The sequence below is a fragment of the Trichosurus vulpecula genome, chromosome 7, assembly GCF_011100635.1.
Source record: "Trichosurus vulpecula isolate mTriVul1 chromosome 7, mTriVul1.pri, whole genome shotgun sequence".
Classification (NCBI taxonomy): domain Eukaryota; kingdom Metazoa; phylum Chordata; class Mammalia; order Diprotodontia; family Phalangeridae; genus Trichosurus; species Trichosurus vulpecula.
In genome coordinates this window covers 229,414,222-229,429,538 of record NC_050579.1, presented here as the reverse complement: position 1 = coordinate 229,429,538, position 15,317 = coordinate 229,414,222, and the positions used below count along the sequence as shown (strand labels likewise).

Here is a 15,317-nt window from a genome sequence, read left to right as displayed (position 1 = left end):
ACAGTCAGATAGAGGTCAAGTGATGCCCAACATATAGGTAATGATCAAAACATGGAGAAATTAGCACTCATTAGAATCCCAGAAAATGGTAAAACTGCCACAGAAAATACTTAAGCTAAATGTCAAAATCTTCCTATGAAGGGTGAGATGCTACAATGGATGGATTATCCCCACTGATGAAATATCACCAAGTGAATGAAGTATCAAAGGAATATACACCATTATCTGAAAAAAATGATAAATTCCTATTAAAATTCTCCCTGGAAGAAAGAAAGGGAAGGATAGATTAAGAAATTAAGCTCATATAAAGATAGTTTTTTTTAAGCAGTAACTTTATTTTTTAATATTCCCTGGAATTTTCTCCTACTTCCTTATTCTATCTATTCAAGATCAGCCTTCAGAGGCTAGTTATAGGAACTCCGAAACTTTCCTTCTCTCAAAAACCTTCAATGACTCCCTCATGCCTTTCGAGTAAAACACCAACTCCTCAACCTGACATTTACAGCCCTCACAAACTGCCTCCAAGCTACCCTTCCAACTTTCTTTTACTTCATGTACTGCCTTCCATCAGAACTGGACTACTATCAGTTCATCTGTATGCTTTCCCACCTCCATGAAGCACATCATTTCCCTCTTTACCCCGATTACCAAAGTCCTTTTCTTATAGCCTTTAGCTCAAATGTTACTTCCTCTATGATGCCTTCCCTGATCCCAATTTCCCAGCTGAAAGAAGGTTCTTCCTTTTCAAATATTTCTAAAGCATTTTGTCTAGATCTCTCCTTTGCTCCCTGACAGATTATACTTATTTGTGTATGTGTGACTCATAGTCTTTCCCCTCCCATCTTTAGACTATAAGCTGGTTGAGGACAAGATGTGTCATTTTCGTCTTTTTACCCTATCAACCTATCATAATGCCTTGTACGTGTAAGATACTGCCCCCTCTTTCTTATATTTCTTTATTTGCTGAAAGTGGTAGAAAATAAACATTTTGAATGAAACACAGAGAAAATCAGCATAAGGATAAACACAGATTGTGTTAAAAAAAATTTAAACCAACTCTAACAGAAAAGCAGCCCCTCAGATAAATATTCTGAGAACAGCAGCTTAGAGGCAAAAGTACTGGGTGATGTTAGAAATGGATGGTATGTATTGTTCCCAGCATCTAATTTGAATATGACTATTTTCAGTATTTAGGAGTTTGTGACTGGGAAACTTTGAATCAAAGAACTATGGTGGTAAGAATGGTAAGGATCAAAATCAGAGCGATGGCCATGAAAGTAGATAGGAAGAGGCCATATGGGAGGCATGTGGCTGAGCATTTGGCAACTTATTCAAAGTATGGAATGAGGGAGAGGGTGATTTCTAAATTAGGAAGGAGAAAGAAGGGAAAAAAGTGAGGTCAGAGGGAGGAAGGAAAAAGGATAGGAAGTGAGGAAAGGAAGAATGGGAGGAAAGGAAGGAAAGAAGGAAAGGAAGGAAGAAGAAAGAAAAAAAGAAAGAAAGAAAGAGAGAGAGAGGAAGGAGGAAGAAAGAAAGAAAGAAAGAAAGAAAGAAAGAAAAAGAAAGAAAGAAAGAAAGAAAGAAAGAGAAAGAGAGGAAGGGAGGAAGGGAGGAAGAAAGAAAGAAAGGAAGGGAGGAAGAAAGAAAGAAGCAAAGAAGAAAAGAGAAAAGGGAAGAGAGGAAAGAAGGAAAAAAGAAGGACCCTGTACTAAATATAACAATTAACTACTTGATTCATATACTGTATCATGTTCCATTTTGAACAATAGTATCTCATTTCTTCCTCATGATATTCCTATTAAGTTGATAAGAGCAGGGAGCATGTTTTCTGTCTTAGATGCAGAAAAAATGCAACAAGGCTGAAGGAGGGCACATCTTCTGGGCAAAGTTGAGTCAGAAAGAAGTTGTGCTCCTTTCTATTCTTGTGTTTATAATTTCAGGTGGCAGATCTTTTTGGTTAATAATAATGAAAGATAGAATCATAGAATTTAGAGCTGGGAGTGACCTCGAAAATTACTTAGTCCTTCATTTTACGTATGAGGACACTGAGGCCCAAAAAAGTAAAGTGATTTTCCCAAGACCACAAGACTTGAATACAGATCTTCTGGCTTTAAACTCAGTTTTCTTTACACTACCCCAATTCAACAAGCAGTCAAAAAGTGGATTTGTACAGTCTGGCAATGACATCTAGGCAGAAAAAAGTGTATGACTCACCCAGCTAGATTCAAGCCCTGGACTCCTGACTTGGGGCTCAGTAGCTGTTTTTTTTACTATGTCCAAGACCTGTGAATGCTACTTCAAGGATCTTTCCAGTAGATCACATCATCTCAACGAGCTACAATGACTGACTGATTCTGCCTGATATCATTCTACAACAAACATTACTTATTTAGTGCTTACAGTGTCCATAGCACTGAGTTAGTTCATAACCCTGATGGATGCAAAGATAAATAAGATGGTGGTGCCTTGTGGTGACCACTCAATGGCAGGGGGCCATGTCTAATTAATCTTTGTATCTCAGATTGCTCAGATAAGTCAGTTCCATGCCCATTATTACACATGTGATAGGAAGGATAGAATATATCCACAAATACCTACAAAGTAAAATATAACGGCATAGGAGAGGCTCAAATAAAATGCCACCATCTGAGGTCAAAGAAAGGAAAATCATTCATGACCAGATATCAGCTATGGAGCCCATATTCAATCTATTGCCTATTGTTGTAATTTCTCCTTCCACAGTGGCTCTCAAATGCATACCTTCTTTCTTCTCATATGCCCTAAATCACCACCCTAAATCAAATCCTCATCACCTCTCACCTAAACTATTGAAATTACCTCCTAATTGGTCTCTCTACCTCATCTTCGCTCTCCAAAATATCCTCCATATAGTTGCTAAATTGATTGTCCCAAAGCACGGATCTGACCATGTTACACTTTCTCCCCTCCCTACTCAAACTACAATGACACCTCTAGGAATAACTATGTATTTCTCCATGAGAAATTAAAATCCTTTACAGCCCGGCCCCAATCTATCTTCCTGGCCTTTTCTCACATTACTCCATTTCACTTACTCTCTAGTCAACCCAAACTGGCCTTCTTACTGTTCTTCACGAATGTCATTCCAAGTCTTGTCCCTGTGCCTTTTCACAGGCTCTCCTCCATGCCTGAAATGTACTCCACTGGGGCAGCTAGGTGGTTCCGTGGATAGAGCACCAGCCCTGGAGTCAGGAAGATCTGAGTTCAAATTTGATCACAGATATAGACTAGCTGTGTGACCCTGGTCAAATCACTTAACCCTAATTGCCTCCAAGTGGAGGAAAAAGGAATGTACTCCCTCCTCGCTTCCACGTTTTCGACTTTCTAACTTTCTTCAAAATTCAGTTAAAATATAACTTTCCTCCTGTTACAATTGTCCCCAATGGCTAATGTCTTACAGTCTTTCCAAAAACATCTTGTATTTAAATTGAATATTTTTATTATATAAAAGTATCATTTAATGCATTTTATTTATTACATTTGTGTACATTTTATATACTTAGATGTATATATGGTATCCTCCGTGATAAACTGTAATCTCCTTGAAAGTAGGAACTACTTCATTTTGATATTTATATGCCCAAAGTCTAGCACAGCACCTCTTACACGGTAAGCACTGCACAAATATTTATTGGTTTCATTGATTGATTGATTGATTGATTGGAGGCTTCAGGAAGAAGGTGACAGCTGATTCGCATTTTGAAGGACGGATGGGACTTCAAGAGGCAGAATTGGAGAAGAGGGCAGAAGGGAAAGAAAATCCAAATGCATAAAAGCCCTGGACAAAAACCTGGAGGTAGGAAGCCTTATTACATTTATAGGGTAAGAAGCTAGGGACATTGTTACTAAGTCATTTTTCAGTCATGTCTGACTAACTCTCTGTGACCCCATTTGGAGTTTTCTTGGCAAACATACTGGAGTGGTTTGCCATTTCCTTCTCCAGCACATTTTACAGCTGAGAAACTAAGGCAAACAAAGTTAAATGACTTACCCAGGGTCACACAGCTAATAAGTGTCTGATGCCAGCTTTGCACTCACAAAGAAGAGTCTTCCTGACTCCAGGCCCAGTACTCTATCTCTGAGCCACCTAGCTGCTAGTTAGGGATGGGGGAGTGGTAAATAATCCAGTTTGTCTAGAGCACAGTCATATGTGAATGGAAATAACATAAAATAAATCAAGAAAGCCAGAGTGGTATGTTGGCAGTCAGAATGGGCTCTTAGCACTCAGTTTAATCTAGTGCCCTTGAATAGTTTGGCCTTTGTTTCCTTGATTAGATTGGGAGTCCTTGGTGAACTTCTTGCCTCAGGGGAGGGCCTAGTTTACATGGGTTTGAATGGCATGTTTGGGACATCAGAGGCTTTTAGACCACGTGGGTTTAAGTTGCCTTAGTGACAATTTTAGGTCATGTGGGTGAGTCGCATGTGTGACTCACCCTTAACCCTGAAAAAGATATAAAACCAGAGGTTGGCTTTCTCTTTTTCAGAGCTCTTATCCACAGCCGTGGTGGTGCGTGTGACTCTGGGCCAGCCCTTGTTATGAGCTCCTGGGCTGAACTTAGATGTTGGTAACTATGAATTGTATTGGGTCTGTCTGTTGATGTTTGTAATTTATTTGTATTTTGCTCTGAAGTTCAGGGTGCTGGCTTTTTCCCCTGAGCTAAGTGAATGGTATTTGTATGCCGGATTAAAGTAAGCTTGTTAACTCCTTAATGTTGCTTTCCTTAGTAAAGCAGATCAAAAGAACCTAGGCTTTTGCAGCATGCTGGTAGCATACTTGTTGTTGGGCTTATGTTGGTCTTTCACCCCCACAACAGCTGCTAGCCGGATTGTTGAAACAAGTGGTGACAGATCATTTGGAAAGTCTTGAATGCCAATCTGAGTAGTTAGCCAGATAAAAGAACATTTAAAAAGTCCTACCAAGATGTGTTCATTTACACGTTCATTTAATCAACAGACATTGACCATGAGAGGTAAAATTCATTAGAGGAAATGCTGATATCAGGAAATTAAAAGCTGCAAACCACAGCAGACATTAGGGTGTTCAAACGCATTTGCCAATGCCTGCTAGTTCTCTCAGAACAGCCCCAAAGCCCTATGGTCTGAATATCAATTTCAGGGAATCAAGGAGATTCACGTTTCTTCTCCAAACTTACCAATCTCTGGAGCTACAGAAGGTTCCACTACTTCTAGCTTGGGTTCAATGTTGAAGTAGATGCCCTCTCCTCCACTGACATTGAGTGCAAGGCCAAAATGCCTTACCAGCATCACAACCTGATACTGTCCAATTGGTAAGAAGCTCATCTGGCAGGTCACGTAAGTTTGGTTTGAGAAGGTGACTTCACAGATCTGTTGATTCACCTCAATCTTCAAAGCTTTAGTGTCACCAGGAAAACCAGATCCCGTGATACAGACCACCAGGTTAATGTCGTCATCTGACAAAAAAAAATGAAGCAAATATACCCAATGAATCATTTCCCAATGATTTGAACTCATGAGGATGAGTCCTCCTGACTTCAGGCCCAGCGCTCAATCCACCAAGAATCCATACTGCTTGCGTTTCACAGTTCTTAGCAGAAATGTTGCAGATAAATAGAAAAACATTCCATTGTGCCTCAATCCCTAATTAATCAATCTCTCAGCATCCATTAAGCACCTGCTGTCTGCCAGAAGGGCAGCTAGGTGGTGCGGTAGAGAGAGAGCTGGGCTTAGAGTCAGGAAAACCTGAATTCAAATTGGTTCATGAAGCATCGGGTATGACAAAAATCGGCCAGGACCACTCAGCCCTTCCTCTCCCCCAAGCCAAACCCACACTCATGAGGAAACTCCTTTTGAGTCTAGAACTCATTTTCCCTAAGATTGAATTGAAAAGTTCCTACCATGAGAGTACCAGACAGCTTGAACTAATGGGGTTGATTCTTGGTGGTACTGGAAAGAGCAGGAACCCAAACAGTGAGCAGATATGTCATTGACTCTCACAGTGACCTGGAGAAACACAGCATGTATGATTCAGATGCTACAGGACCATTTTTATGTGAAGCTGATGCTTCCTGTAAAGTCCCAACCCAACAGCCTTCTTCTTACTATTCTCATTATACATGTGTATAGCTGTAGAGCAAGATGTCTTGGTGTACTAGGTATTAGGTGTAAAGTACCTTACTGTTGTTAAGCCCCCCAAGGTGAAGAACCATTCTGTGCCCTCTCCAGGGATATTTCATAACAACAACAATAAGAATAATTAGCACTTATATAGCCCCTTAAGGTTTGCAAAACTCTTTGCAGATGTTATCTTATTTGACTCTCACAACAATCCTGTGAGGTTTGGGTTATTATCCCTATTTTACTGATAAGGACACTGGAGGCAGACAAAGGTTAAGTGACTTGCCCAGGGTCATCAATCTAGTAAATGCCTGAGGCTAGATTTGAACTTTGGACTTTCTGACTCCAAGTCCTGTGATCTAACCATTGTACCACTTAGCTGCCTATGGTCCATAATACTTTTGACTTTGAGGGGTTGAACATTTTAGGTAGTGTTATTAACAAATAAACATCTATTAAGCATTTACAGTGTGCCAGGCACTGTGCCAAGCACTGGGGATAAATGAACAAAAAAGCCAACGATCGTCCCTACCCTCAAGGAACATGTCCTTTGAGACCTCCAGTGACCCCTTAAGGCAGGTAGTACAAACATTATTATCCTCATTTTCTAGATGAGGGAACTCAGGTTCAGGGGATTTAATGACTTGCCCATCTCCTAAGTAGAAAAGCTAGGATTCAGATTTGATCCCTATGACTCCAAATGTCATTCTCTTGCATTAATTTCACACCTGCTTAAAAAAATTCATTGGCTCCCTATTGCCTATGGAATAAAGTCCATTCTTTATATTTTAAAAAGTTTGGCTTTTTAAATCATTGCATTAAATCCCTCCTATTCCAGACTACTTTTCTAGCTTTGTTTCATATTACTGTCTTTGTACTGGCCATCTGCCGTAACTGAAATGTACTTCCTCCTTGCTTCTACATCTTAGAATCCTTCTCTTCCTTCCAGACTCAGTTCAATCCACCCTTTATGCAGGTCTTTCCCAGTTTTCCCTCTGCCCACCCCCCCAAAAGCTAATAGAATCTTCCCAATCCACTGCCTCCCATTTACTCTATATCTTACAAGTACCTCTTTATCTGTGTGTTGTCTCCCCCATCCAAAAGTAAATTTCTTGGAGGCACCCACTGTTTTTGCCTATATTTGCAATCCCTAGTACCTAGCACAGAGTTTGGTATAATAGTAAGCCCTGAATAAATGCTTATTGGTTGAACTATTGATTATTTCCCTCTATAGTACCCCTGTACTTCAACCAAACTGGACTACAGATGATTCCACAAACATATTCCCACCCCCATACCTTCGCTCACACTATTTTCTATACCTAGAATGCTCTGCTAATGTTCTAACCCACCATCAGATGGTTCTAACACACCATGCTCAAGTACAGCCCTTTGACTGAATCTGAACTTCACAGAACAAATCAAATCTCCTTAATAAAAAGATCTGTTTTGTAAAATTTGGACTTAGTCAAAGGACCACACCCAAGGACCAAGAAGGCCACAGGTTCCCCACCCATGCACCATCCCCATCCACCTTCACCTATTATAATTCTAGCCATATTTCAAGGCCCAGCCAAAATGCTACCTCTTCAAAAACGGCTTCCTTGACTTCCCCTAAAAGAAATCATCTCTTACTCTCCCGAACTTCCATAGCATTTTTTTCAATCAACCAACAAAAATCTATTAGGTACCTACTATGTGAAAGTTATTATGCTAGGTAGTAGGGATACAAATACAGTGAATGAAGCAATCCCTTGTGTACCTATTACACTTTCCTTTGTATTGTAGGGTTTTATGTATATGGTTTATCTGACTCATTCAATTCTTCTTCTTCTTTGTATTTCCCGTATTCCCTAACACTGTGTTGCCTAGAGTATGAGGACAATTATATTTGTGAATCAATTAATAAATTAATGGACATCAGTGAGCTACACTTAAACCTGTTTTGCTGATAGAAAAACTGAGAACTCAATCAAAATAACCAATTTTACAAACAGTGAAGAAGCCGGGTAGAGATTAGAAACCACCTTAGGAAGCCCCTCCATTCTCACCTGAGGGTATGTGTTGGGAGTAACCAACATATCTCCAAATATGGGTCCAAGAAAAACACCACCATCAAAAACTACCTGAGTGCTCACAGCTGGATTCAGACCAGTTAGGTTTTCTGCAGAGACCTGAAGTAATGACAAACATTTATAATGACATAACTTATTGTTCTTCACACTGGGTTCAGATTAGACTATTTACTAATGAAGTTTTGGGCATTCTACTTAAGAAACTGTGGTGGCATAAAGGGGGTGGGGGAGAATTGGATGTAGAACTAAAAGCTTGATAGTATAAGGAGTGACTCATGAAAACCCCAGTAGTCGCAAGGAATATTTTGTTTTAAGTGTGATTACATTTGGTGCAAACCACAACCACCTTTCTTTAGATCTTTGTAATACTTTTGTTTCTGGATTGGGATTTTCCTGCTTTTCTTTTTGTGTTAAAATTGTATCTTGCTCTAGTCCCCTTGACCACCACCACCACCACCACCACCACCACCACCCTCAGTCAAAATAATAAGTAAGGTTATATGTAGCCAGTATAAAAGGGCAATAGCAGGAAGTACGATTGCCAAGAAGAACCTGGAAGTCTCATACAAAAGATCAAAGAAGTATAATTTACAAATTATTTCATATATTAACAAAAATTCACATCCTGGTAATATGTGCTGAATCAGCAAAAGCGATCTAGACATTGCTGTCAGGGCCTTTTAAAATAATATGTAAATTCCAGACAAATTCCAGATCTCCACAATTCCAAATGAGCAGAACATCAAAAATTGCTGATAACTTTGAGATGTAACTTAGAAGTTTTACTTATAACTGCAACATGATTTGGATACTTTAAAGGTGGCACAGGTAGAGGTTGGTCTGTTTCTCCAAAAACCCTATAAAAATGAGACCTCAACATCTTGCCCCCAATATTCTTCCAACTCCATCGGGTCCATGCTGCCTAGCGATCGCAATTCTAATCCATGGTTACATGCATGATACTTTCTACAGCCTCTTCCCTCTCCATCCTCTTTGTTGCATTTCCTACCTACTTCACTGTTCCATCTCACACCCCCACACCATCTGCCTGTGTAATCCTCTTCTCCATTTGTCTCTTTCTTTATGGGTTTTTTTTTGCCCCCACCCTCTCTGTGCCTCATTAAAGTGTAATCGCTGCCGCATTTCCTGATGCCAATAGTGGACTTTCCCATAGAGTATCCAAAGAACTGGGTATGCCTGCCCTCATTTCATAATTTTATAAATTAATTATCAATTCACTTTTGAAATCCATAATCTAAATGTTATTCTACTAGAAACAATAACCCCCCCCCACCCATACACACACACACACACACACACACACACACACACACACATACACACACACACCAAGCATTGTATTTGAAAACCATGGTCTAGAGCTCCAGAGGTCATAACACAACAATACCCTATCTATGACATAAAAAGTCTTATATTGACATCCCCAGTCACCATATGACTGATGGATTATTTTATTTCAAAACCTAAACATTCACCTCTAGTTGATTTTGTCATCATTTACATGATATATCGCAAATTACTTCTTTCTGCGTCCCTCTCCGTCTCTCTGTCTCTTTCTTTGTCAGTCTCTCTGTCCCTGTCTCAGTCTCTCCTTTCTTCCTCTATTCCTTTTCTTTCTTTGGAGTATATAAATTATTTTTCAAACTTGCTCCCTCTAAAACATATGCCTGTAAGATTTCCAATTTTTTTTACAGGGGTAGGGATCTCAACCAGTGATTTCAACATGTAGAGAATTCTCAGTGCAGAAACTCCCTTTGATAATGAAGTCCCAACAACTTGTCTTGGAGTGCTGACTTGCCCACATCACACAGATAGTGAGTGTCAGAAGCACTCAAACACATGCACTTTTGACTCGCAGGTCAGTCCTCTACTCAGTATCCCAGACTGTATCTCTGACAATCTAAATCAATCTGCTCAAATTGTTGAAAAATCGCTTGAAATGGAGATGTTGAGCAACCACTTCTCACTGAAGTTAGAAAGGGGAATAAGGGGCTTCAATTGTTATAAAAGGGTACCAATTAAACATAAAATTGAACTTGTTATGGGGAAGAAGAGATATGATTCCATTGCAGTAGGGAGTTCCCATAAGGAAATTCCCTCTACCAATGCAGATCTAAAATTGTTCTGCAACTTAGAATCTCAGGGAATTGCCAGGAGACCTAAAAGCTTAAATGAGAAGGAAGCCCAGAGTCATATCCAGTATGTGTCAGAGGCAGGATTTGAATCTAGGTTTTCCTGCCTTCAAGACCAGCTCTCTATTTACTTTGTCAATTTCTTTCTCTATGAAATAAGGGAGTTGGTGTCTATAATCATATAACACATTGAAAAGAATATGGGGTAGAGTTCCCTAGCTTTATGCAAAGTAACTCAAAGTATCTGCATGGAAAAAACCACAATGGATCCTCAGAATCTCTGCATTGGAAGTGACCTTGGAAGTCACTTTGCCCAATCCATACATAAACAAGTATCCTCATTACAATATATACAACAAGGATTATCTAGACTTTGTTTGAAGGTAAGTGGCTTCTAAACGGTTTTGATCAAACACCTCATCAGGTAAATATATATATATATATATAAAACATGCATATATATACATAAACACACACATATAGCAACCTTCCCATATGTCTGTATTTACTTATTTATAAATTATATACATATACTACTATACTAGTAATTATATACATTATAAAATGTACAAATGGGGGGAAGATGAAATAATATTTGATCCTAGACTCAATAGAGAGCCACTGGAGTTTACTGAGTAGGGGAGTGACATCATAAGATCTGATCTTTAGGACAATCACTTTGGCAGATAAGTAAAGGATGGATTGGAGAAGGGAGAGACTTGAGGCAAGGAAACCAGTTAGAAGGATTCAAGCAAGAGGTGAGGAGGTCTTGATGTAGGTTGGTGATTGTGTGGGTAGTGATAAGGGGACAGAATAGAAAGATAATATGAAAGTAGAAACTACAAGCTTTAACAACTGATCAGCAATATTGGGATGAGTGAGAATGAGGAGTCAAAGATGAAACTGAAGTGGTATAGCTGGGTACCTGGAAAGACAGTGGTGCCCTGAACAGAAAACAAAGAGTTCAGAAAAAGGATTGGTTTTTAGGGGGAGAGGTAATGTCATGAGACTGGTGGTACAGATCAGAACTCATCCATCCCTGCTCATCCTGTGAGACTCCCTTTGGCCTACTCAAAAAGGGGGGGGGGTGGATATGAGACTCTTAGTCACTGATCTCTGCCCCAGAGGGCCAAGCCTTGCCTTCAAGAAGCATCTACCAAAGCCACCAGGTGATCTGGGGGATAGAGAGTGAGTATAATTGCAGGAGAGAGGGCTGTGAAATTTTCCCATTCTGCATAGTTGATGCTATGAGTGCCCAGGTATAAGCTAATTTTTAACTTCCCTGAGGCTGTAACACCTGGCTCAAAAGAGGCGAGGATAAGAAGTGTGCAAAGAAAAGTGTAAAGAAGAACGAGCAGGACAGAATGGGGAGGAAAGAAGTTGTGTTGTAGATAAAGGTAGCATGGTATGTTGGAAACAAGCCACATATTTGGCTATGATAGGGAAGGTAGAATGCAAACCATCTTCTCACCCATAATAGCAAACTACCCAACCATTGGAGTCATGACCCAATTCTCACTTCAGAGACCCCTGCTTCTGAGGGAAGGAACTTGTAAGAGAGCCCCATATAATCTGGCCAGGTATATTTCACTGGTCACATCAAATGTCCACACTGAAGAAGGAACATCATACATACACTGATGATATCGGGCAAATCCCCTGTTTGGGATATCCAGGTGAGGGTCCACACGTGCTCGTAACAGGTGCTTAGATCTTCCTGCACCTTGAAGTCACTGACTTCAAAGAACTGAGCTGCAAAGTCATCACTGCTGCCCTGTAAGAGTTCACGGAGGTCGTGGGCAGAAATGTGCACGGGGATACCTGTGGAGGGATATTTTCAAACAGTAAGCACATAACATGAAATAACTCACCACAGAGGGTAAGGGCAAATGAGAGCAAAAGCCAAGTCTTCTGGAATAGCCCTGGGTGCTCACAGTGGAAATTCAAGAGAACCACTGAGTCCCATTTAGAGTTCCTTCCCACTAAAAAAATGCCATTTCATAGTGATGTTAACTCAATGCCTCTAATCCACCAGGTGGTGCAGTGGATAGGGCATTGAGCCTAGAGCCAGGAAGACCTGAGTTCAAGTCCAGCCTCAGACATTTATTAGAAGTGTGACCTTGGGCAAGTCACATGGCCTCTGTTTGCCTTGGTTTCCTCATCTGTAAAATAGAGATAATAATTGCATCTACCTCCTAAGACTGTTATGTGAATCAAATAAAATAATATTTGTAAAGCTCTCATTACGGTGTTTGGCCTGTAGTAGGTGCTATGTAAATGTGAGCTGACGATGAGAATGATGATCATTATAGTTATTTTTTCAGTTGTGTCCAACTCTCCGTGAGCTCATTTGGGGTTTTCTTGGGAAAGATACTGGAGAGATTTGCCATTTACTTCTCTAGCTCATTTTACAGATGAGGAAACTGAGGCAAACAGGGTTAAGTGACTTACCCAGGGTCACACAGATAGTGGTATCTGAGGCAGATCTGAACTCAAGTAGGTGAGCCCTCCTGACTCCAGGCCAGGGACTCTATTTACTACACCACCTAGCAGCCCACATGATGATCATTGCCCCATCATCATCACCATCATCATCATAACTCACATTTACATGGCATTTAAAGGTCTGCAGTACACTTTTAAAACACTAGTTTACTTTATTGTCACAAAGATCCTGGGAGTTAGGTGCTATTATTATCCCCAATTTACACATGAGGAAATTGGGGCTCAGAGAGGTTGAGCAATTTGTTACACAAGTAGGGAGTCTATGAGGCAGAGGGATCCTAACTCCGAGGTTGATGTGCTATGCAATGTGCCACATCGCCTCTCTCATGGTGCAGAGTGTCAGATGAGACAAACTCATTCAATGCCACCAACCCTGGAATCACCTTTCAGATGTCATGTTCAAGTCTTGAAAGCTTAATTAAATGTTTTTATTTGTGCTGAAAAATCTGAACTGACCTTAGGAAAAATAAAAGAACTGATCACCTTTCGTGTGGTCACACACATCAGCTGACGCCTGTGTTACAGAGCAAAAAATCTGGCTTTGGGATCAGAGGGTTCTGCCATTTCTGCCTGTGAGATCTTGGGAAGGGCATTTAACATCCCTGGGCCTCAGTTTCCTCATCTGCAAAATGAGGGAAGTTGAAATAGACCGGGGTTCTTAACTTGGGGTCCATGAGCTAGTTTATTTAAGTTATAGATAGCCAGACGGATGGACAGATAGACAGACAGATAGATAGGTAGACAGATAGATACCAATGTTTCAAGATCACTGACTTCCTTTGCAATGCTCTTATAACGCTATATCTTATTTTATGCATGGACAAACATTATTCTGAGAAGGGATCCATACGCTTCAGCAGACTGCCAAAAGAGGCCCATGACACACACCAAAAAGATTAAGAATCCTTGAACTAGAGAGGCGCTAATGTCCCTTTTAGCCCTAGACCTATGACCCTATGATCGATGAAATGAGGAGGTTCGGTGAGATATCTTTTAAAATTCCTGTCACCTCTACATCCTGTGATCCCATGACCTACCCTTTATGTTCCCTCATTTGACCTTTACAAGAGTAAAGTAGTTGCTATTATCATCCCCATTTTACAGATGAGGAAATTGAGGCTGAGAAAGGTTAAGTAAGTTGCCCACAGCCACACATCTAGAAAGAGGAAGAATTTGTTCTCAGATTTTTTAGACTCCCAGTCCAGGACTCCATCCACTATGTCACTTTGCTGTCTCTAGGTAAACTGTTATTATTAATTAATCATTATTAATTAATTATTAAATTAATCTGCTAATCAAATCAAATTAAATTAATTAAAAATTTAATATGTTATTAATTAATATGAATATGAATGTTGTTATGAATATATATCTTGAAATTAGACATATAGATGGTCACTATAGATAGATAGACGATACAAATATAGATGAGATAGAGCATTATCAAACCTTTAGTGTATGCCAATTTTAAAAGCAGAAACACCCCACTTCCTCTTTACCAGATATCACTGTCTTGGGAAGATGGATCTGAAAATATCCTCCTAAAGGTGGGCTTGTCCTTTGCAGTCTCTGGATTGTCACGCTGGCCCCTCTTAGGTCTTCATCTGTTTCTTCTTGTGGCAAGTAGCTATCGTATATCGGAGAAAAAGGAGTTAATGGCAAGCAGCCCAAAGCAAGAATCTCTTCCATCCTCAGCAAGCCAAGGAAATTCCCATGATACTTGGGCATGAAACAAACCTGACCCATAGTGATGGCCATGCAGAAATGCTAGGGGAGAAATAAAGTGGATGAAATGACCGGAATCCTTCTGCCCTTCACCTCAAGATGAGTCAAATGGAAGATGCTAGGACCCTCTCCAAAAGAAGGTTATTTAACAGGGGCCCTGGAGCTGTGGGACCTATGGGAAAGAGTGACTGCCTCAGGGAGTTCAGAGTCAGGAGACAGAGTAGCTTATTTGAACAGCAAGGAAAGAACTTTAAAACCCTATTTTAGTCAGTCAACAAGCTAGCTTTGTACTAAGAGCTAGGGATACAAAGAAAGGCAAAAACCTAGTCCCTGCCCTCAAGGAGCTCATATTTTTACAGGGTAGACAGTAAAAAGTATATAAACAAGATATATACAGTGTAAATGGAAGATAATTTCAGAGGAAAGACACTAGCAGTAGGGTGGGGAGTATTGGGGGGTGGGGTAGGGAGTAGATTGAAGGGAAAGGCTTCCTACAGAAAATGGGATAGAAATTGAGTCTAGATGGAAGCCACTGAAGTTAGGAAGTAGAGGCAAAGCACGAGAGCATTCCAGGCGTGGTGGGGTGGGACTGGGGAGGGGGTGACCAGGAAATGAAAAGGCACAGATTCAAGAGATGAAATGTCACATGGGAGGAATAGCAAGCAGACCAATGTTACTGGATTGTAGAAGGGAGTAAAGTGTAAGAAGACTAGAAAGGTAGGAA

The 15,317-nt window shown here is 40.3% G+C and overlaps 1 protein-coding gene across 1 annotated transcript in view; it reads right to left on the bottom strand.

Moving 5' to 3' along the window:
- The window catches only part of PKHD1 (PKHD1 ciliary IPT domain containing fibrocystin/polyductin), a 638,127-nt gene that overhangs the window by 536,166 nt on the left and 86,644 nt on the right, over positions 1 to 15,317 (bottom strand). Inside the window, exons 22-26 of the mRNA XM_036768333.1 lie at positions 14,368 to 14,495; positions 12,000 to 12,184; positions 8,187 to 8,309; positions 5,916 to 6,021; positions 5,193 to 5,471 (exon numbers count right to left, since the gene is read on the bottom strand). Coding sequence (XP_036624228.1) covers positions 5,193 to 5,471; positions 5,916 to 6,021; positions 8,187 to 8,309; positions 12,000 to 12,184; positions 14,368 to 14,495 — 821 coding nt within the window. The remainder of the gene's footprint in view (positions 1 to 5,192; positions 5,472 to 5,915; positions 6,022 to 8,186; positions 8,310 to 11,999; positions 12,185 to 14,367; positions 14,496 to 15,317) is intronic.